Below are 22,450 nucleotides of genomic sequence, written 5' to 3' on the forward strand. Positions count from 1 at the left end.
GGAACTGGGCAGCACTGGGAGGGATTTGAAGTGCGCTGGAAAGGGACTGGGAGCAACTGGGGAGGAACTGGAAGCAACTGGGGGGGGACTGGGAGAGGTTTTGGGGTTACTGGGAGTGACTGGGAGGGGTTTTGGGGTTACTGGGAGGGACTGGGAAGGGTTTGAGGAGGTTTTGGGGTTACTGGGAGTGACTGGGAAGGGTTTGAGGAGGTTTTGGGGTTACTGGGAGGGACTGGGAAGGGTTTGAGGAGGTTTTGGGGTTACTGGGAGGGACTGGGAAGGGTTTGAGGAGGTTTTGGGGTGAATGGGAGTGACTGGGAGGGGTTTGAGGAGGTTTTGGGGGGACTGGGAGGGACTGGGAGGGGTTTGAGGAGGTTTTGGGGTTACTGGGAAGGGTTTGAGGAGGTTTTGGGGTTACTGGGAGTGACTGGGAAGGATTTGAGGAGGTTTTGGGGTTACTGGGAAGGGTTTGAGGAGGTTTTGGGGTTACTGGGAGGAACTGGGAAGGGTTTGAGGAGGTTTTGGGGTTACTGGGAGTGACTGGGAGGGGTTTTGGGGTTACTGGGAGTGACTGGGAAGGATTTGAGGAGGTTTTGGGGTTACTAGGAGGAACTGGGAAGGGTTTGAGGAGGTTTTGGGGTTACTGGGAGGAACTGGGAAGGGTTTGAGGAGGTTTTGGGGGGACTGGGAGTGACTGGGAAGGGTTTGAGGAGGTTTTGGGAGTGACTGGGAGGGACTGGGAGGGGTTTGAGGAGGTTTTGGGGGGACTGGGAGGGACTGGGAAGGGTTTGAGGAGGTTTTGGGGTTACTGGGAAGGATTTGAGGAGGTTTTGGGGTTACTGGGAGGAACTGGGCCATACTGGGCCATACTGGGAGCTCTGTATCCCCTCCCTACAGGAGCTGTTCCAGCAGAGCACGGGGATGTCGGGGACCCCCTTTGGGCCCCCCTGGGGGGTCCCAGGCCCCAAAAAGGGGGGGCCCCGCAAGCCCCCCCCCAATTCCCGCACTCACGACGATGGGGGGACCCCAAACCCCCCCCCAGCCCCCCCTGAGGAGGATGAGGAGGTGAGGAGGGACTGGGAGGAACTGGGAGGGACTGGGGGGGACTGGGGGGGACTGGGAGGGACTGGGAGGGACTGGGGGGCACTGGGAGGGACTGGGGGGAACTGGGAGGGACTGGGAGGGACTGGGAGGGACTGGGGGGCACTGGGAGGGACTGGGGGGCACTGGGAGGGACTGGGGGGAACTGGGAGGGACTGGGAGGGACTGGGAGGGACTGGGGGGCACTGGGAGGGACTGGGGGGCACTGGGAGGGACTGGGGGGGACTGGGAGGGACTGGGGGGGACTGGGAGGGACTGGGGGAGGAGTGGATTTATGGGGGGTGGATTTGGGGTCTCCTGCCCCCAAATCTCGGGGTGTCCCCCCCAGGTTGATCCCCCCAGCTCCAGCCCGGAGGAGACGGACCCCGACTCTGAGGGGGACCCCCAGATCCTGCTGGCCAATGGGGGCTCTCGGTGAGCAACTGGGGGGCACTGGGGGGGTTTGGGGTGGTCCCAGACAGAATTTGGGGAGGCCCAAGGGGGTTTGGGGGGACTTGGGGGGGATCCAAAGGGTTTTGAGGGGAGGGGAATTTGGGGGGCCTGGGGGTGTTCTGGGGTGGTTTTGGGGGTGCTGGGAGGGTTTTGGGTGGGTCTGGGATGGATTTTGGGGCTCATGGGGATCCCAGAGGAGTTGTGGGGGGCTGGAGTGGTTCTGGGGTGGTTTTGGGGTGCTGGGAGGGATTTGGGGGGGCACTGGTGGGGGGTTCCGGGGGGTATGGGGGGTTCTAGGGTGCTTTTGCAGAGGTCAGAGATGGATTTTGGAGTTTGGGTGGTCCAGGTTGGGTTTTGGGGTCAGGAGGATGCAGGATGGATTTGGGGGGGGGGGGGGGCTCAGGGATGGGTTTTGGGGTTCGGGGGGGTCCCCCTGACGCCCCTCCCCCTCAGGCCCCGCTGCAGCCGCCCTGGGGGGCTCTGGGGGTCCCGGCCGCCCCCATCCCCCCCCTGCTCCCCCCCCAGCTCCCCCCTGGACCTGGACTCGGAGGAGGAGCTGCAGATCGACGAGACCCCCCCGCGGCGGGGCCCGCGCCGCCTGCCCCGTGGGTACCCCAGAAACACCCCAGAAACACCCCAGAAACACCCCAGAAACATCCCCAAAAACGGCCCCAAACATCCCCAAAACCGGCCCCAAACATCCCCAAAAACGGCCCCAAACATTCCAAAAAACGGCCCCAAACGTCCCCAAAAACGGCCCCAAACATCCCCAAAACATCCCCAAAAACATCCCCAAAACCGGCCCCAAACATCCCCAAAAACACCACACTGCCTGCCCCGTGGGTACCCCAGAAACACCCCAGAAACATCCCCAAAAACATCCCCAAAAACGGCCCCAAACATCCCCAAAACCAGCCCCAAACATCCCCAAAAACATCCCCTAAAACATCCCCAAAAACGGCCCCAAACATCCCCAAAACCTCCCCAAAAACGGCCCCAAACACCCCCAAAAACACCCCAAAAACATCCCCAAAAACATCCCCAAAACCAGCCCCAAACATCCCCAAAACCAGCCCCAAACATCCCCAAAAACACCCCAAAAACGGCCCCAAACATCCCCAAAAACACCCCAAAAACATCCCCGAAAACATCCCCAAAAACACCACACTGCCTGCCCCGTGGGTACCCCAGAAACACCCCAGAAACACCCCCAGAAACATCCCCAAAAACACCCCAAAAACACCCCAAAAACATCCCCAAAAGCACCACACTGGCTGGCGCGTGGGTACCCCTGAAACACCCCAAAAAAATCCCCAAAAACGGCCCCAAACATCCCCAAAAACATCCCCAAAAACGGCCCCAAACATCCCCAAAAACATCCCCAAACATCCCCAAAAATATCCCCAAAAACATCCCCAAACATCCCCAAAAATATCCCCCAAAACATCCCCAAACATCCCCAAAAATATCCCCAAAAATATCCCCAAAAACAGCCCCAAACATCCCCAAAAACGGCCCCAAACATCCCCAAAAACACCTCACTGCCTGTCCCGTGGGTACCCCGGAAACACCCCAAAAACATCCCCAAAACCGGCCCCAAACATCCCCAAAAGCATCCCCTAAAATATCCCCAAAATCGGCCCCAAACATCCCCAAAAACATCCCCAGAAACATCCCAAAAACATCCCCAAACATCCCGAAACATCCCAAAAACATCCCCAAACATCCCCAAACATCCCCAAAAATATCCCCCAAAACAGCCCCAAACATCCCCAAAAACACCTCACTGCCTGCCCTGTGGGTACCCCAGAAACATCCCCAAAACCGGCCCCAAACACCCCCAAAAACATCCCCAAACCTGACACCAAACATCCCCAAAAACACCCCAAAAACACCCCCAAACCTGACCCCAAACATCCCCAAAAACATCCCCAAACATCCCCAAAAATATCCCCAAAACCAGCCCCAAACATCCCCTAAAACAGCCCCCAAAACCCTCAAACCCCTAAAACATCCCCAAAACCAGCCCCAAAACTGGGACCTAAACATCCCCAAAACATCCCCAAAACATCCCCAAAACATCCCCAAAACATCCCCAACCCTTCCCCAGTCCCGTTTTTGGGCTGTCCCCAATCCCATTTCCGAGGTGACCCCAATCCCATTTTTGGGTGATCCCAATCCCATTTTTGGGCTGACCCCAATCCCATTTTTGGGCTGACCCCAATCCCGTTTTGGGGTGTCCCCAATCCCATTTTGGGGTGTCCCCAATCCCATTTTGGGGTGTCCCTAATCCCCATTTTGGGCTGTCCCCAATCCCATTTCTGGGGTGACCCCAATCCCATTTTTGGGGTGACCCCAATCCCCATTTTGGGGTGTCCCCAATCCCATTTCTGGGGTGACCCCAATCCCCATTTTGTGGTGACCCCAATCCCATTTTCGGGTGACCCCAGTCCCGTTTTTGGGCTGTCCCCAATCCCATTTTTGGGTGATCCCAATCCCGTTTTTGGGCTGTCCCCAATCCCGTTTTTGGGGTGTCCCCAATCCCATTTCTGGGGTGACCCCAATCCCATTTTTGGGGTGACCCCAATCCCATTTTTGGGCTGTTCCCAATCCCATTTTGTGTTGACCCCAATCCCATTTTTGGGGTGACCCCAATCCCGTTTTTGGGCTGTCCCCAATCCCATTTTGGGCTGTCCCCAATCCCATTTTTGGGCTGTCCCCAATCCCATTTTGGGCTGTCCCCAATCCCATTTTTGGGTGATCCCAATCCCGTTTTTGGGGTGACCCCAATCCCCATTTTTGGGGTGACCCCAATCCCATTTCTGGGGTGACCCCAATCCCGTTTTTGGGGTCGCCCCAATCCCCTTTTTGGGCTGTCCCCAATCCCATTTTGTGGTGACCCCAATCCCATTTTTGGGGTGACCCCAATCCCCATTTTTGGGGTGACCCCAATCCCATTTTCGGGTGACCCCAATCCCGTTTTTGGGGTGACCCCAATCCCATTTTGGGGTGACCCCAATCCTGTTTTTGGGCTGTCCCCAATCCCATTTTGGGCTGTCCCCAATCCCATTTTTGGGGTCGCCCCAATCCCGTTTTTGGGCTGTCCCCAATCCCATTTTGGGGTGTCCCCAATCCCATTTCTGGGGTTACCCCAATCCCATTTTTGGGGTGACCCCAATCCCATTTCTGGGGTTACCCCAATCCCATTTTTGGGGTGACCCCAATCCCGTTTTTGGGCTGTCCCCAATCCCATTTCTGGGGTGACCCCATTCCCATTTTTGGGCTGTCCCCAATCCCGTTTTTGGGCTGTCCCCAATCCCATTTCTGGCTGTCCCCAATCCCATTTCTGGGGTGACCCCAATCCCATTTTGGGGTGACCCCAATCCCGTTTTTGGGGTGTCCCCAGGGCTCCCCCGGAAGCTGCCCCGGGCCAAGCCCTGCTCTGACCCCAACCGGGTGCGGGAGCCGGGCGAGGTCGACTTCGACATCGAGGTGGGTCTGGGGGTGTCCGGGGGCATTTTGGGGGTCCCTAAGGGAACTGGGGGTGTCCGGGGGCATTTTGGGGGTCCCTAAGGGAACTGGGGGTGTCCTGGGGCATTTTGGGGGTCCCTAAGGGAACTGGGGCTGCCCCAGGGGGGGATTCATCGAGGTTTTGGGGAGGATTCATGGGAGTTTTGGGGGGACACCCCAAAAACGGGGATTGGGGTGCACCCCAAAAATGGGGATTGAGGGGGTGTTTCTGACCCCCTGCCCCACAGAAGGATTAAACCACAGGCTGGGGTGGATTTTGGGGTATTTTGGGATTTTTTTAAATTTTGGGATATTTTTGGGGGTATTTTTGATTATTTTTGGATACTTTGGGACATTTTTTGGGGTGGTTTTTGGGGTATTTTGGGATTTTTTTAAAAATATTTTTTGGGGTGTTTTTGATTATTTTTGGATACGTTGGGACATTTTTGGGGTGGTTTTGGGGATCTTTTTGGGGTATTTTTGGGGGTATTTTGTGGTGTTTCTGACCCCCTGTCCCCCAGGAGGATTACACCATGGACTGGGCTGGTTTTTGGGGTGGTTTTGGGGTATTTTTGGGGTATTTTGGGGCATTTTTGAGGTGTTTTTGGGGTATTTTTGGGTTGTTTTGGGGTGTTTCTGATCCCTGTCCCCCAGGAGGATTATACCATGGACTGGGCTGGTTTTTGGGGTATTTTGGGGTATTTTTGGGGTATTTTGGGGTATTTTGGGGTGTTTCTGACCCCCTGCCCCCCAGGAGGATTACACCATGGACTGGGCTGGTTTTTGGGGTATTTTGGGGTGTTTTTGGGGTGTTTTTGGGGTGTTTTTGGGGTGTTTTTAGGATATTTTGTGTGTTTCTGACCTCCTGGCCCCCCAGGAGGATTACACCATGGACTTGGGCTGGTTTTTGGGGTATTTTGGGGTATTTTGGGGTGTTTTTGGATGTTTCTGACCCCCTGCCCCCCAGGAGGATTACACCACGGACGAGGAGGACGAGGGGGCGCGGGGGCAGCGCTGGGATCCTGGACCTGCTCAAGGCCAGCCGGCAAGTGGGGGGCTCCGAGTACCCCCAGCTCAGGTTTGGGGGGGTCTCTGAGGGGGGGGGGGGGGCTGGCCTGGCTCTGAGGGCTCTGGGAGGGATCCCTGCAGGATTTTGGGGGGCTGGGGTTGGGTTTCGGGGGTCCCCGGGGGTCTTTTGGGGGGGTCGTGGGTTGGGTTTTGGGGGTCCCCAGGGCCGGGGGAGGGATTTGAGGGGGGGATTTTGGGGGGGTCCCCAAGTGTTTAGGGAGGGCTGGGGGTTGGGTTTTGGGGTCTGGGGAGCTCTGAGGGGGACTGGGCTGATTTTGGGGTCCCAGGGAGCTGGGGGGGGGCTTTTTGGGGGGATCACCAGGTGTTTTTGGGGAGGCTGGGATTTGGTTGGAGGGGCTCCCCGGGAGCTATTTGGGGTCAGACATTGGGGTTTGGGGGTTATTTGGGGTCAGACATTGGGGTTTGGGGATTATTTGGGGTCCTGGGTTTTGGGGTTTTGGGATTATTGGGGGTCCTGGGTTGGATTTTGGGGTTATTGGGGATCCTGGGTTGGGTTTTGGGGTTATTTGGGTCCTGGGTTGGATTTTGGGGTTATTGGGGGTCCTGGGTTGGATTTTGGGGTTATTTGGGGATCCTGGGTTGGGTTTTGGGGTTATTTGGATCCTGGGTTGGGTTTTGGGGTTTTTGGGGGTCCTGGGCTGGATTTTGGGGTTATTTGGGGTTCTGGGTTGGGTTTTGGGGTTATTGGGGATCCTGGGCTGGGTTTTGAGGGTTATTTGGGGTCCTGGTTGGATTTTGGGGTTATTGGGGATCCTGGGCTGGGTTTTGAGGGTTATTTGCATCCCTGGGGAGTTCTGGGGGTCATTTCTGTGGCTTTGCCCCTCTCCACTCCTTTTGGGGCTCTCTCTCCTCAATGTGAGGATCCCAAACATGCCACAACCCCTCCCCAAACCCAATTTTTTCCCCTTTTCTCCCCATTTTCCCCCACAGCGAGGCCCCTGCCTCCCCCAGCACGCGCGAGGCCATCCAGGGCATGCTCTGCATGGCCAACCTGCCCGCGGGGACCCCCCTGGGACCCCCAAACTGGTGGGCAGGGGGCGGGGGCAGCGAGAGGGGGGTCCCGGGGCTCTGGGGGAGCCCCGCAGAGCCCCCCCGCCCCCCGGAGCACCGACAGCGAGGGCGAGGGGAGCCTGGACGAGCAGGACAGCCTGGGGGCCTGCTTCAAGGATGCTGAGTACAGTGAGTGACCCCAAAAACAGCCCAAAAACACCCCAAAAACACCCCAAAACTGCCCTGCTTCAAGGATGCTGAGTACAGTGAGTGACCCCAAAAACACCCCAAAAATAGCCCAAAAACACCCCAAAACCGCCCTGCTTCAAGGATGCTGAGTACAGTGAGTGACCCCAAAAACAGCCCAAAAACACCCCAAAAACACCCCAAAACTGCCCTGCTTCAAGGATGCTGAGTACAGTGAGTGACCCCAAAAACAGCCCAAAAACACCCCAAAAACAACCCAAAACCGCCCTGCTTCAAGGATGCTGAGTACAGTGAGTGACCCCAAAAACAGCCCAAAAACAGCCCAAAAACAGCCCAAAAACAGCCCAAAACCGCCCTGCTTCAAGGATGCTGAGTACAGTGAGTGTTAGCCCAAAAACAGCCCAAAAACACCCCAAAAACAGCCCAAAAACACCCCAAAACCAACCCAAAACCGCCCTGCTTCAAGGATGCTGAGTACAGTGAGTGACCCCAAAAACAGCCCAAAAACAGCCCAAAAACAGCCCAAAAACAGCCCAAAACCACCCTGCTTCAAGGATGCTGAGTACAGTGAGTGTTAGCCCAAAAACAGCCCAAAAACAGCCCAAAACCGCCCTGCTTCAAGGATGCTGAGTACAGTGAGTGACCCCAAAAACAGCCCAAAAAACAGCCCAAAAACAGCCCAAAAACACCCCAAAAACACCCCAAAAACAGCCCAAAAATACCCCAAAACCGCCCTGCTTCAAGGATGCTGAGTACAGTGAGTGTGACCCCAAAAACATCCTAAAAAACATCCTAAAAACACCCCCCAAAAACACCCCAAAACTGCTCTGCTTCAAGGATGCTGAGTACAGTGAGTGACCCCAAAAACAGCCCAAAAATAGCCCAAAAACACCCCAAAAATAGCCCAAAAACACCCCAAAACCGCCCTGCTTCAAGGATGCTGAGTACAGTGAGTGACCCCAAAAACACCCTAAAAAACACCCCAAAAACACCCCAAAAACACCCCAAAACTGCCCTGCTTCAAGGATGCTGAGTACAGTGAGTGACCCCAAAAACACCCCAAAAATCCCCCCAGACCGCTCAAAACCATCATAAAACACCCCCTAAATACCCCAAAACGACCCCAGATCACCCCAAATCCGCCCCCAGACCCCCCTGAACCCCTTTTTTCCTTCCCCCCCCTCAGTTTATCCCTCCCTGGAGTCCGACGAGGACGACCCTGCCCTAAAATCGCTCCCCAAAAAGAAGAAGGTGACGGACGACGCCCCCTGGAGCCCCAAAGGTTTGGGGGGAAATTCTGAGATTTTGGGGGGACTTGAGGGGGTTTTGGGGGGTCCCTGGGACCAGGGCCTGGCTTAGGTTTGCTCAGTGTCTGATTTTGGGGTGTCCCGTCCTTTGTGCTCTGATTTTGGGGTGTCCCCCCTTTGTTTAGTGCCTGATTTTGGGGTGTCCCCCCCTTTGTTTAGTGCCCGATTTTGGGGTGTCCCCCCCTTTGTTTAGTGCCTGATTTTGGGGTGTCCCCTCTTTTGGTGTCTTGATTTTGGGGTGTCCCTCCTAATCTGTGCTCTGATTTTGGGGTGTCCCCTGTTCCGTGTCTGATTTTGGGGTGTCCCCCCTGTTCCCTGTCTGATTTTGGGGTGTCCCCTTTTCTGTGTCCGATTTTGGGGTGTCCCTTGTTCCCTGCCTGATTTTGGGGTGTCCCCTGTTCCGTGTCTGATTTTGGGGTGTCCCCCCTGTTCCCTGTCTGATTTTGGGGTGTCCCCCCCGTTCCATGTCCCCCCTGTTCCATGTCCGATTTTGGGGTGTCCCCCCTGTTCCCTGCCTGATTTTGGGGTGTCTCCTGTTTCCATTTCTGATTTTGGGGTGTCCCTCTTGTTCCGTGTCTGATTTTGGGGTGTCCCCCCTGTTCCGTGTCTGATTTTGGGGTGTCCCCCCTGTTCCCTGCCGGAATTTGGGGTGTCCCCCCTGTCCCATATCTGATTTTGGGGTGTCCCCCTTGTTCATGTCTGATTTTGGGGTGTCCCCCCTGTTCCCTGCCTGATTTTGGGTGTCCCCTGTTCCGTGTCCGATTTTGGGGTGTCCCTCTTGTTCCGTGTCCGATTTTGGGGTGTCCCTCTTGTTCCATGTCCGATTTTGGGGTGTCCCCCCTGTTCCCTGCCTGATTTTGGGGTGTCCCCTGTTCCATGTCCGATTTTGGGGTGTCCCCTGTTCCGTGTCGATTTTGGGGTGTCCCTTGTTCCGTGTCTGATTTTGGGGTGTCCCCAGCCCGGGTGACGCCGTCGCTGCCCCGGCAGAGCCGCCCGGTGCGGGAGGGGACGCGCGTGGCCTCGGTGGAGACCGGGCTGGCGGCAGCCGCTGCCAAACTGGCCCAGCAGGTGAACTGGGAGCACTGGGAGCACTGGGAGGAACTGGGAGCACTGGGAGGAACTGGGAGCACTGGGAGAGGGCAATTGGGGTTTTTGGGGGGGTATTTAGGGAGTCCTGGGGGTGTTTGAGGAGAGTTCAGGGGGGTTTGAGGGTGCCAAACTGGCCCAGCAGGTGAACTGGGAGCACTGGGAGGAACTGGGAGGAACTGGGAGCACTGGGAGGGTCCATTTGGGCTTTTGGGGATCATTTCGGGGGTCCAGGGGCTGTTTGAGGGGAGTTCAATGGGATTTGGGGTGGTTGGGATTGTCAGGGGGGATTTGGGGGTGCCAAACTGGCCCAGCCCCTCTGACCCCTCAAACCCCTCCAAGCCCCCTTATAAATCCCCCTCAAACCCCCCAGACCCCCCATAAACCACCCTGAGCCCCCAAAACACCCCCATAATCCCTCCCATAATCCCCCAACCTTCCCCATAAATCCCCCCCTGACCCCTCAAACCCTCCAAACCCACCCATAAATCCCCCTGACCCCCCAAACCCACCCATAAATCCTGTCTGACCCCCCATCAATCCCCCCCTGACCCCTCAAACCCCCCAAACCTGCCCATAAATCCCCCCTGACCCCTCAAAGCCCCCATAAATCCCCTCTGACCCCCCATAAATCCCCTCTGACCCCTCAAACCCCCCCATAAATCCCCTCTGACCCCCCATAAATCCCCCCCTGACCCCTCAAACCCTCCAAACCCGCCCATAAATCCCCCCTGACCCCCCATCAATCCCCCCTGACCCCTCAAACCCCCCATAAATCCCCCCTGACCCCCCATAAATCCCCCCTGACCCCCCCATAAATCCCCTCTGACCCCCCAAACCCCCCCCTAAATCCCCCCTGACCCCCCATCAATCCCCTCTGACCCCCCATAAATCCCCCCCTGACCCCTCAAACCCCCCATAAATCCTGTCTGACCCCCCATAAATCCCCCCTGACTCCCCATAAACCCCCCCCGGCCCCCCAGGAGCACCGAAAGCTGCAGCGCAGGAAGGGCCCTGCCAAGCGCCGCCCGCCCTCGCCCCCCTCCCCGGAGGAGGAAGAGGAGGAGGAAGAAGAGGAGGAAGAGGAAGACGAAGAAGACGAAGACCCCGAAGCCGAGCCCGAGGGGGGGGAGGCGGAGCCCGAGGCGGAGCTTGGGGGGGGTGAAACTGAGGCCGAGCCGCCCCCGGAGCCGCCCCCGGAGCCTCCGTACCCCCCCAGCCTGGCTGACCACGAGTACACGGCCAGGCCGGGGGGGCCGGGACCCCCGCCCGGGGCTCAGCCCGGCCGCGCCCCCACCCCCATGGCCCCGGGGGTGTTCCTGAGCCAGCGCCGGGGCCCCCCCGGAACGGCCCCCCCCAGCCACGGTCAGCATTTGGGGGGGGGGTTTGGGGGTACCTGGGGGGCGTTTGGGGGGGGTTTGGGGATAGCTGGGGGGGTTTGGGGAAAGCTGGAGGGGTTTGGGGGGGTTTTGGGGATACCTGGGATGGTTTGGGGGGGTTTTGGGGATAGCTGGGGGGGTTTGGGGGGGTTTTGGGGATAGCTGGGAGGGTTTTGGGGATAGCTGGGAGGGTTTGGGGGGGTTTTGGGGGATAGCTGGAGGGGTTTGGGGGGGGTTTGGGGATACCTGGGGGGGTTTTGGGGATAGCTGGGGGGCTTTGGGGGGGTTTTGGGGATACCTGGGGGGGTTTTGGGGGGTTTTGGGGATACCTGGGATGGTTTGGGGGGGTTTTGGGGATAGCTGGAGGGGTTTGGGGGGTTTTGGGGATAGCTGGGGGGGTTTTGGGGATAGCTGGGGGGGTTTGGGGGGGTTTTGGGGATAGCTGGTGGGATTTGGGGGGGCTGCAGGAGGATTTGGGGGTGTCTGGGAGGGGTCTGAGGGGATTTGGGGGAGTTCATTGGGAGCTGAGGAGTTTTGGGGAGGGTGTGGGTTGGTCTGAGGGATTTTGGGGGGATTTTGGGGGGCTGCAGGGGGGTTTGGGGGTGTCTGGGTGGGGTCTGAGGGGATTTGAGGGGGGTTCAGTGGGAGCTGAGGGGTTTCGAGGGGGTGTGGGTTGGTCTCAGGGGTTTTGGGGGGATTTTGGGGGGTCTCACAGTGCTGCAGGGGGGTTGTGGGGAGGGTCTGGGGGGATTTTGGGGTGGTTCAGTGGGAGCTGAGGGATTTTGGGGGGGGGGTTGGGGATATCCGAGGGGTTTTGGGGAGGGTCCAAGACGATTTTGGGGGTGTTCTGGGGGAACTGAGGGGTTTTGGTGGAGGTTGAGTTGATCTGGGGGATTTTTGGGGGGTTGCTGTGAGTTTAGGGGGTGTCTCAGGGTGTCATAGGGGGGTTTTGGGCAGGGTCTGAGGGGATTTGGGGGTGATTCCGGGGAAGCTGAGGCGGTTTTGAGGGGTTTTCTGTGGGTTTGGGAATTTTGGGGGATATCCCTGCTGGGTGTGGGGGTTTTTGCAGGGGGTTGCTGTGGGTCTGGGGGGTTCTGGGTTGGATTTTGGGGTTCTGGGATAGGTTTGGGGGGGTCTGGGGTGGTTTTAGGGTGGACTGGGGTGGTTTTGGGGTGGTTTCAGGGGGTCTGGGGTGTTCAGGGGTGGTTTCAGGGGGTCTCGGGGTGCTCTGTCCCCCAATCCCGGTGACATTCCCGACCCCACCCGCAGGGAAGCGCCCCCGGAAGGGTTTGGCCACAGCCAAGCAGCGCCTGGGCCGGATCCTCAAAATCCACCGCAACGGGAAACTGCTGCTCTGAGGGCGGGGCCGGCCACGCCCTGCCAGGCTCCGCCCACCGCAGGCTGAACAATGAACTATGGGTGGGGCTTCTGCGGAAAGGGGCGGGGCCTGATAGAACCGCACCTATCAGAACAACGTTATGGCCACTAAAGAGGGTGTGGTTTGTTTTAGGCTCCACCCCTTCAGGTGTGGTCCCACCTGACCCCTCTGAGGCCACACCTGCAATGCGGATCCCACTGAGACCACACCGTGTCACAGCCCAAGCCACGCCCATTGGTCATGTAGGGTTAAAACCAGGCGTGGCTACAATAAACCACACCCACATAGAGGCAACCACGCCCACAAAAAGGTGGAGCTGCAATATGGCTCCGCCTACCACGGTTCCCACCTTCCCATTGGCTGTAAATGGGCTGGGGGCGGGGCTTTTGCATTTCCCGCCTCCAGGAGCTGAGGCGATTGGACAAGCCCCCCCGCCCCACAGCTGCGGGAGGGGCGGAGCCATCTTTGATTGGTCCCCGCTGGTTTTTTTTTTTTTGCTCCTCCCCTAGGTGTCTTCAGGTTGATTGACGGGGCGGGGCCGCTTCTCATTGGCTGCCCCTGTTTTGTAGGCGTGTCCGGAGACCGCGGCCCCGCCCCCCTCCTTTTGTATTTGTAGAATAAAAAAGGAAAAAAAAAGAAAACCGGAATTGGTGAAAAATGTCCTGGTCAGGGTCACGTGCCCTCCCTCAGCGCTTCCCGCCTGGCAGATCTCGCGAGACCTCGCGCTTCCCTCAGGCAGCGCTCTCCCGAGATCTTGTCCTCCAGGCGAGGAGGGCGATCTCCAATCTCGCGAGATTTGGAGCCACTCTCAGCCGGCGCTCTCGCGAGAGCCGCGCGCGCCGCCGCCGTTCCCGCCGCTGAGGCAGCGGCCGCGCTTCCCCCGCCCGCCCTCCCCCACCCGCGGCGGGGCCGCTCTCTCGTTGCCCCTCTCGCTTCTCTCTCTATCTCTCTCTGCGCGCCTCTCGCGAGGCTTCGGGGCCGCGCTGCCGCCAGCGCCTCGCGAGATCTCGCTCTCATCAGCCTGCCGGTGAGTGCCGGTGCTTGAGGGGAACGGCGTGGGGCCCGCGGCCTGCGAGGGGAGCGGGGGGGGTTGAGCCGCTCTGTGGCCGGCAGGGCCTTCCCCCCCTTCACCGTCAGCCCCCCCCCCTTCCTCCTCCCGGTATGAGGCGGGATCCGTGAGGGACCGCCTCCCCTCCCCCATACTCCTCACGAAATCTCGCGAGGCTTGTCCAAACTCCCGCCCCACTGCTAGGCGCGCTCTCGCGAGACTTGGCCGCCGCGCCTCTCCTCTTCCCATTGGCTGTCGGCGGCATTGCCCCGCCTCCGGCTCTCCCCGCGGCGCCGCCTCCTCCCGTCCCGCCGGCCGCTCTCGCGGGACTTGCGGCGGCTCTCGCGGGATCTCGGGCCGCGGCCGGGGCTCAGTGTAAGATGGCGGCGGCGGCAGCGGCGGGACGGGCCCGGGCCGGGCTCTGACCCCCCCCCCCTGCTCTCCCCGCCCGCTTAAGGTACCGGGGCCGGCGGGGCGGGGGGCTCGGCCCGGTGCCGCTGCGGGGTCCGCGGCGTGGGAAGATTGGCGCGCGGCTCCGTCATGAGGGGCCCGCCCCCCCCTCCCACCGCCCCCCCCACTCCCCGGCGGCCTCCCGTGATTTGGGGGCTCCTTTCCTTCTCTCACGGCCCCCCTTCCTCCGACCCCCGCGGCCTCCCCCTATAGGGGCCTCCCTTGAGGGGACTCAGGCGCTCTCCCCCGAGATTTGGGGTGTTTGGCCGCTCCCCTACCTTAATTTAGCTTTCTCACGTCTTTAGGGTTCTCCCGTATTTTACGGGCGCCTTCTGAGGTTCTCATTATTTAGGGACCCCAGCCTCATTTCCACTCCCCCGCAGTCCCCTCCCATCACTCAGGGTCCCCCTCTTCGCTTTCCCGACATTTGGGGGACCCCTTTAGCGGCCCCCCCCCCCTTTCCCATCCTCTAGGCCGTGCTTCCTACATCTCCCCGAGATTTAGGATCCCTCCTTCTTCAGATCCTTTAGGATTTGGGGGGTTCTTCTCATTTCCTCCCAGCACTTTTTTCTCTATTGGCGTTTTTTCACAATTTACAGCGATTTTGGGCTGTCACTTCCTGCCCTTAAGGTCCCTTACGCTGCGGTTTGGGGGATCCCTTTTTGGGATCAGCCCTCCCCAGTTATTCAGCCGCTCACACGGGACCCCCCAGTATTTCACAACCCCCTCCCCAAATTTCCCCCTTAGCAGCTCCCGGCTCCCTCCCCCTCGCAGCGACCGGGCCGGGCCGAGGATGGACTGGGAGTGATTCCCGGTAAGGGCTCCCCCCGTTGTTACCGGGGCGGGGGGCGGCGTGAGAGAATTCTGGGGGGGGGGGGGGGGTCTCGCATCGGGGAGGTTTTTTTTTGGGGGGGGGGGGGGAAACGGACTGGGAGCTTCAGGCTTATTTTTGACGCCTTCCCCCGGGGGGAGGACACCCCAAAAATGCCCCCCCAAAGTGATGCGTCACTGTCACCGAACCGGCCGGGCCGGCGGGGGCGGGGGGGGGCACCGGGGTGGGGGGGGGGGTGGGGGAGCCCCGGCACGCGGCAGCCTCAGCCCTTAATTACCGCCCGTAATTACAGCCCTTAATTACAACCCCTTGCTGGGTTAATTTGGGGGGGGAAGTAGTGCGGTGGTGGGGGGGGGGGGGCTCCCGGCGACCCCCCCGGGCACGGCGGGGTTTTGCACATTCATTGTTCAGCCGGTGCCGCGACGTCATCGGGCCGCGGCCGCCGCGGCGCCTGTCGGGACAGTGAGGCCCTGTCGGGACAGCGGGGCCCTGTCAGGACAGCCCGGCTCTGTCGGGACACGGGACACCCCGGGGCGGCGGGGATTTGGGGAGGGGGGTGACGTCCCAGGGCCCTGTCGGGACACGGCGCCTCTGTCGGGACAGCCAGGCCCTGTCGGGACAGGTGGGGGGCGGGGTTTGACCCGCTCGGGGGGAGGGGGGGGGGGTGACCCAGGTGTGACACCCCCCTCCCCTCCCCCACCCCCCGCGTGTGGCCGCAGGCGGAGCACGAGGACCGGAACCCCCAAAATGAAAGTGGATCGGACGAAACTGAAGAAAACCCCTACGGAGGCGGTGAGGGCTTGGGGACACTCAGAGAGGGCTTGGGGACACTCAGGGACGGGCTGGGGATAATCAGTGAAGGCTTGGTGACACTCAGGGAGGGCTTGGGGACACTCGAGGAGGGTTTGGGGACACTCAAAGAAGGGTTGGGGACACTCAGGGAGGGGCTGGGGATAATCAGTGAAGGCTTGGTGACACTCAGGGGGGAGCTGGGCACACTCGAGGAGGGTTTGGGGACACTCAGGGAGGAGCTGAGGACTCTTGGGATGGGCTTGGGGACACTCAAGGAGGGGTTGGGGGATACTCGAGGAGGGTTTGGGGACACTCAGGGAGAGTTTGGGGATACTCAGGGAGGGGTTGGGGATATTCAGTGAGGGGTTGGGGACAGTCAGGGAGGGGAATCAGAGATGTCTGAGGGAGAATGGGGACATTGGGGAGGGAATTGGGGGTGGTTTGGGGACATTCAGTGAGGGGTTGGGGACATTGGGGAGGGAATGAAGGTGGTTTGGGGACATTGTGGGGTGTTGGGGACACTCAGGGAATGTCAGGGGTGGTGATTTTGGGGACACTGCAGTTGGGGGGGTCACTCTTGGGGGGAGAATTGGAGGTTTTGGGGAGATGTGGGCATTGGGATGAGGACTGTGGGGGGTTTGGGGACATTGTGGGGGGTTTGGGGACGTTGGGGACACCGTGAGGGGACATTGCTGAGTTGCCTGTGCCCCCCAGCCCGCCGACTGCCGGGCCCTCATCGAGAAGCTGAAGGGCTGCAGTGATGAGCAGCTGGTGACAGAACTGCAGCAGATCAAGACATGGAACATTGGGAAGGTGGGAGGGGACCCCAAAACCTGGGGGGGGGTTCCCAAAACCTGGGGGGGGGTCCCAAGACACATGGGAGTTCCCCAAGAGATTGTCCCCAGTTTGTCAGGATGGTGCTGAGCTTGTCCCCAAACTGATCACTGCCACAAGGGGGGCGTCACCCTGGAGCACCCCCAAATCACAGGGAGCACCCCCAGATTCGGAGGGGGGCACCCCAGAATGTTTCTCAAATGAGGGGGGGTCCCTGGTTTCCCCTGGTTTTTGTTTCTCTGCCCTCAGGTGGGGCAGTTCTGGGGTTCTTACATCTGGGGTTTTTACATTTTCTGCAGCCCACCCCAATGTTAAGGGGCTCCCCCAGTTCTTATTTAGCCTTCCCCAAACTGGGGGGGCTCAGCAGTGTCCTCACAGCCCCCCAGGAGTGCCTTCATCTCCCTTGGCCTCAGGGGAGGGGCTGTGACCCCGTTTGGAGCCCCAGAATTGGGGAGGGGGCCTGCAGGGTTCACACAGTCCCCCCGGAATGGCAGGGGCGCCCCAAAGTTCCCCAGGACAATGAGGGGGATCCCCATTTGTCTCCCATCCTGGAGCTGCTTGGGTGTGAATTTTCTGTCAAAGACTTCTAAAACTCCAAGGAAGAACCCAAATATCCCTAAAACAGTGGGGGGAGCACTCTATAGACCCCAAAACATTGGGGGTACCTCAGTTTCCCCCCAAACACTCAGGGAGGACCCAAATTCTCTCTCAGCCTCCTAAACTCCATTTTCTTGCCCTCTACTGGGGAGGGGGCTCAGCTGTGACCTGGGCAGGGCTGGGCTGGGATGTTGGGGTTCCTGCTTGGAGTTCTGGGGGTCCCCCCTGGGATATGAGGGTTCAGGGGGGGCTGGGCTGTACCCAGGGGGCTCAGGGGGTCCCAGTGTGTGCCCCCAGCCCCACATCTCCCCCCTGACCTCCCCCCAGTGTGAGCTGGACCACTGGGTGTGTGTAGGGGGTTGGACTGGGGTTTGGGCCATACCTGGGGGTCTGGGCTGGGGTCTGGCCATACCTGGGGGTCTGGGCTGGGGTCTGGCCATACCTGGGGGTCTGGGCTGTACCCAGGAGGCTCAGGGGGTCCCAGGCTGTGCCCCCAGCCCCACATCTCCCCCCTGCTCCCCCCTCAGTGCGAGCTGTACCACTGGGTGGGTGTGGGGGTCTGGCCATACCTGGGGGTCTGGGCTGTACCCAGGAGGCTCAGGGGGTCCCAGGCTGTGCCCCCAGCCCCACATCTCCCCCCTGCTCCCCCCTCAGTGCGAGCTGTACCACTGGGTGGACCTGCTGGACCGCTTCGACGCGCTGCTGGCCGAGGCGGGCCGGCCGGTGGAGGCCATGAGCTGGATGCTGGCCTGCGACCGGCCCGAGCGCCAGCCCCTCAAGGCCCTGCTGCTGGCCCTGCTCAACTTCACCGCCCTGCTCATCGAGTACAGCTTCTCCCGCCACCTCTACAGCTCCATCGAGGTGGGCGCTGCCCCAGGGCCGCCCTCTGCGCGTCCCCGTGTCCTCGTGGCGCGCTGTGACGCTGTCCTGTCCCCCCGCAGCACCTGACCACGCTGCTGGCCTCCTCGGACATGCACGTGGTGCTGGCCGTGCTCAACCTGCTCTACGTGTTCAGCAAACGCTCCAACTACATCACCCGCCTGGGCTCCGAGCGCCGCGGGCCCCTGCTGGCCCGCCTGCAGCACCTGGCCGAGGTGGGCGGGGTTTTGGGGGATTTTAGGGGGATTTTAGGGGGGTTTTGGGGGGTTTTAGGGGGGTTTGGGGGCTCAGCGGGGCGGGGATGAACTGAGCTGGTCTCCCTGCAGAGCTGGGGCGGAAAGGAGAATGGATTTGGGCTGGCTGAGTGCTGCCGGGACCTGCACATGATGGTGAGTGGCACCTGTGGGTCACATGAGCTCATGTGGGTCACCTTGTTCTGTCCTGGCATTTGTCAGAACTCACCTGTGTCTCCTTGTTCTGTTCTGAGGGTCCCCAAAGCTCACTTGTGTCACCTTGTTCTGTCCCGGAACTCACCTGTGTCACCTTACCCTGTCCCAGTGGTCCCCAGAGCTCACCTGTGTCACCTTGTCCTGTGCTGGGTGTCCCCAGAGCTCACGTGTGTCACCTTGTCCTGTGCTGGGGTCCCCAGAACTCACCTGTGCCACCTCATTCTGTCCCAGAGCTCACCTGTGTCACTTTGTGCTGTGCTGAGGGTCCCCAGAGCTCACCTGTGCCACCTCGTTCTGTCCCAGAGCTCACCTGTGTCACATTGTCCTGTGCTGGGGGTCCCCAGAGCCCCAGAGCTCACGTGTGTCACCTTGTTCTGTCCCAGAGCTCACGTGTGTCACCTTGTTCTGTCCCAGAGCTCACCTGTGCCACCTCGTTCTGTCCCAGAGCTCACCTGTGTCACTTTGTGCTGTGCTGGGGGTCCCCAGAACTCACCTGTGTCTCAGGGGTTCTTCTGTCACGTTCTTGTCACATTTTGGTGTGACCCGTTCCCAACATCACCTCGTGTGCCTTTGTCACATCCTGAGGCCCTTGATGCCATCCTAGGGTCCCCAGCGCGGTCTGGTGTCCCCTCAGGGTGTCCCCAGCGCTGTCCTGTCCCTCTGTGTCACCTCCCGCTGTCCCCAACGCTCTCCTGTGTCCCCAACACCCCTTTGCCACCCCTGTTGCATCCCGGGGTCCCCTTTCCCTGTGTCCCAGTGTCCCCCAGCCTGGCCCTGTCACCCCAGGGGAGGGGACCCTGCTGTCCCCATCTCACCTTTGTGTCCCCCCCAGAAATACCCCCCCAGTGCCACCACCCTGCACTTCGAGTTCTACGCGGAGCCGGGCGTCGAGGTGAAGGTGGACAAGAGGGTGAGTGACTTTGGGGACATTGGGGGACACGAGGAGGCCCCCAAAACACCGGGGCCACCCCTTGACCTCCTGTGATCCCTCCAGGCCACCAGCACCACCCTGCACTACATCCACATCGAGCAGCTGGACAAGGTGAGCACGGGGGGCACCTTGATTTGGGTGGGGGGCTCTGCTTGGGCCCCCCCACACCCTGCACTGCCCTTTTGTCCCCTGCCCCCCCATTCTGTCCCCTCCACATCCAATTTTGTCCCTCCACACCCCCATTTTGTCCTCTGCCCCCCACTTTTGTCCCCTGCCCCCCAATTTTGTCCTCCGCCCCCAATTTTGTCCTCTGCCCCCCATTTTGTTTCTCTGCACCCAATTTTGTCCCTCCACACCCCAGTTTTGTCCCCTGCACCCCAATTTTGTCCCCCTGCTCCCCAGTTTTGCTTCTGCCCCTCCCAGAAAAATTTCTCTTTCCGCCCAGATCTCAGAGAGCCCCTCGGAGATCATGGAGTCCCTGACCAAGATGTACAGCATCCCCAAGGACAAGCAGGTGTGTGGGGTGACATCGAGGGGACCCCCATGGATTGGGGGGTGACCCCCAGACCGTCCCTGACCCCCCCGAATCCTCTGTCCCCCCCCCAGATGCTGCTGTTCACCCACATCCGCCTGGCCCACGGCTTCTCCAACCACAAGAAGCGGCTGCAGGCGGTGCAGGCGCGGCTCCACGCCATCTCCATCCTGGGTGGGCTCTCGTTAGGGCTTGTTTTAATTGGGGGGTGGGTTTGGGGGTGCTCCTGGGGCAGTTGGGGTGACCCCCCCCCCTTTGCAGTGTACTCCAACGCGCTGCAGGAGTCGGCCAACAGCATCCTGTACAACGGGCTGATCGAGGAGCTGGTGGATGTGCTGCAGATCACCGACAAGCAGCTGATGGTGAGAGCCACCAGGGCTGAGCCCTGTCCCTTTTGTGTCCCCTCCTGTGTCCCTTTTGTGTCCCCTCGTGTGTCCCTTTTGTGTCCCCTCGTGTGTCCCCTCGCCTGTTCCCTTGTGTGTCCCCTCTCCTGTCCCTTTGCCTGTTCCCTCATTGATGTTGTGCTGCGCATGCTGCTCATTAAGGATGTGAGTGTGACTCACCTGTGCTGCAGCTGTCACCTCACCTGTCCTGCAGCTGTCACCTCACCTGTTCTGCAGCTGTCACCTCACCTGTTCTGCATGTGTCACCTTATTTGTCCTGCAGCTGTCACCTCACCTGTCCTGGTCTTACACCTGCACTGCTCCTGTCACTTCATGTGTTTTGTATCTGTCCCTTACCTGTGCCTTCACCTGTCACATCACCTGTCCCCTTGCGTGTCCCCTCACCGATGTCGTGGTGCTCATCAAGGACACGAGTGTCCCTTACCTGTGCCTTCACCTGTCACATCACCTGTCCCCTTGCGTATTCCCTCACTGGTGTCACGCTGTTCATTAAGGACATGAATGTCCCTCGCCTGTCCCTCGCCTGTCCCTCGCCTGTCCCTCGCCTGTCCCTCACGTGTCCCTCACCTGTCCCTCACGTGTCCCTCACGTGTCCCTGCCAGGACATCAAGGCGGCCTCCCTGCGGACGCTGACGTCCATCGTGCACCTGGAGCGGACGCCGAAGCTCAGCAGCATCATCGACTGCACCGGCACCGCCTCCTACCACGGCTTCCTGCCCGTGCTGGTGCGCAACTGCATCCAGGCCATGATCGGTGCGTGCCGGGGGCCGGGGGGGTCACCTGGGGGGCTGTGACCCGCCCTAACCACACCTGTGCACCCCCAGACCCTTCCATGGAGCCCTACCCCCACCAGTTTGCCACGGCGCTCTTCTCCTTCCTCTACCACCTGGCCAGCTACGACGCGGGCGGCGAGGCGCTGGTGTCGTGCGGCATGATGGAGGCGCTGCTCAAGGTGAGCTGTTCGCACCTGGGGGTGGCTCTCGGGCGCCTTGGGGACCGCCTCACCTGCTGTCTGTCCCCTCGCCAGGTGATCAAGTTCCTGGGGGATGAGCAGGACCAGATCACGTTCGTCACGCGGGCGGTGCGGGTGGTGGATCTCATCACCAACCTGGACATGGCCGCCTTCCAGTCGCACAGCGGGCTGTCCATCTTCATCTACCGCCTCGAGGTGCTGCCCCCCTACCCCTGCCCCGCTTTTGGGGTGCTCCAGGGGTGTTTTGGGGTCCCCTGGGGTAGTTTGGGGTGCTGAGGCTCTGTCCCCCCCAGCACGAGGTGGACCTGTGCCGCCGCGAGTGTCCCTTCGTCATCAAGCCCAAAGTGCAGCGCCCGCCTGCTGCCACCCTGCCCGAGGGCGAGGACATGGAGACGGACATGGAGGGTGAGCAGAGGCTGCGTCCCCCCCGTGGTGTCACCTGTTTCCCCCCCGTGGTGTCACCTGTTCCCCCTGCAATGCCACCGTCCCCCTGCAGTGACCGACGTGGCCATGGAGAGCAGCCCTGGCCCCTCGGCCGAAGCCCGGCAGGACCCAGTGCCACCAACCCCACCAGCTGTGCCCAGCACCAGCGCTGCCACCCCCTCCCCACGCGGTGGTAGGTGCCCCCTGGGGCTGGGGACAGTGGGGACAGCACTGGACCCCAATTCCTTCCTTATATGGACACCCCAGTTCCTCCTCTACATGGACACCCCAATTCCTTCCCTAAATGGACACCTCAGTTCCCCTAATATGGACACCTCGATTCCTTCCCTAAATGGACACCTCAGTTCGCTTTATATGGACACCCCAATTCCTTCCCTAAATGGACACCCCAGTTCCCCTTATATGGACACCTCGATTCCTTCTCTATATGGACACCCCAATTCCTTCTCTATATGGACACCCCAGTTTCCCTTATATGGACTCCCTAATTCCTTCTCTATATGGACACCCCAATTCCTTCTCTATATGGACACCTCGATTCCTTCTCTATATGGACACCCCAATTCCTTCCCTATATGGACACCCCAGTTCCTTCCCTATATGGACACCCCAGTTCCCCTTATATGGACACCCCAATTCCTTCCCTAAATGGACACCTCAGTTCCCCTTATATGGACACCTCGATTCCTTCTCTATATGGACACCCCAGTTCCTCCTCTACATGGACACCCCAATTCCTTCCCTAAATGGACACCCCAGCTCCCTTTATATGGACACCCCAGCTCCTTCTCTATATGGACACCCCA

General features: G+C 60.1%; 2 protein-coding genes across 2 annotated transcripts in view; both read left to right on the forward strand.

The window, feature by feature from the left end:
* The window catches only part of PHF8 (PHD finger protein 8), a 28,661-nt gene extending 15,541 nt beyond the window's left edge, over nt 1–13,120 (forward strand). Inside the window, 12 exon segments of the mRNA XM_066570350.1 lie at nt 898–1,065; nt 1,430–1,515; nt 2,059–2,138; nt 4,940–5,025; nt 6,011–6,033; nt 6,035–6,121; nt 7,063–7,191; nt 7,193–7,311; nt 8,516–8,611; nt 9,595–9,704; nt 10,706–11,087; nt 12,371–13,120. Of these exon segments, the coding sequence (XP_066426447.1) occupies nt 898–1,065; nt 1,430–1,515; nt 2,059–2,138; nt 4,940–5,025; nt 6,011–6,033; nt 6,035–6,121; nt 7,063–7,191; nt 7,193–7,311; nt 8,516–8,611; nt 9,595–9,704; nt 10,706–11,087; nt 12,371–12,459 (1,455 nt within the window). The 3' untranslated portion in view covers nt 12,460–13,120.
* Nucleotides 13,121–14,619: 1,499 nt separating this feature from the next.
* HUWE1 (HECT, UBA and WWE domain containing E3 ubiquitin protein ligase 1) overlaps nt 14,620–22,450 on the forward strand; it is a 77,242-nt gene continuing 69,411 nt past the window's right edge. The window contains exons 1-16 of the mRNA XM_066570564.1: nt 14,620–14,791; nt 15,529–15,601; nt 16,316–16,414; nt 17,687–17,893; nt 17,974–18,126; nt 18,238–18,300; nt 19,193–19,270; nt 19,355–19,402; nt 19,737–19,805; nt 19,898–19,997; nt 20,085–20,185; nt 20,830–20,980; nt 21,052–21,179; nt 21,255–21,395; nt 21,494–21,605; nt 21,697–21,816. Coding sequence (XP_066426661.1) covers nt 15,557–15,601; nt 16,316–16,414; nt 17,687–17,893; nt 17,974–18,126; nt 18,238–18,300; nt 19,193–19,270; nt 19,355–19,402; nt 19,737–19,805; nt 19,898–19,997; nt 20,085–20,185; nt 20,830–20,980; nt 21,052–21,179; nt 21,255–21,395; nt 21,494–21,605; nt 21,697–21,816 — 1,615 coding nt within the window. The 5' untranslated portion in view covers nt 14,620–14,791; nt 15,529–15,556. The remainder of the gene's footprint in view (nt 14,792–15,528; nt 15,602–16,315; nt 16,415–17,686; nt 17,894–17,973; nt 18,127–18,237; nt 18,301–19,192; nt 19,271–19,354; nt 19,403–19,736; nt 19,806–19,897; nt 19,998–20,084; nt 20,186–20,829; nt 20,981–21,051; nt 21,180–21,254; nt 21,396–21,493; nt 21,606–21,696; nt 21,817–22,450) is intronic.

Source organism: Molothrus aeneus, unplaced genomic scaffold (genome assembly GCF_037042795.1).
Source record: "Molothrus aeneus isolate 106 unplaced genomic scaffold, BPBGC_Maene_1.0 scaffold_30, whole genome shotgun sequence".
Lineage (NCBI taxonomy): Eukaryota > Metazoa > Chordata > Aves > Passeriformes > Icteridae > Molothrus > Molothrus aeneus.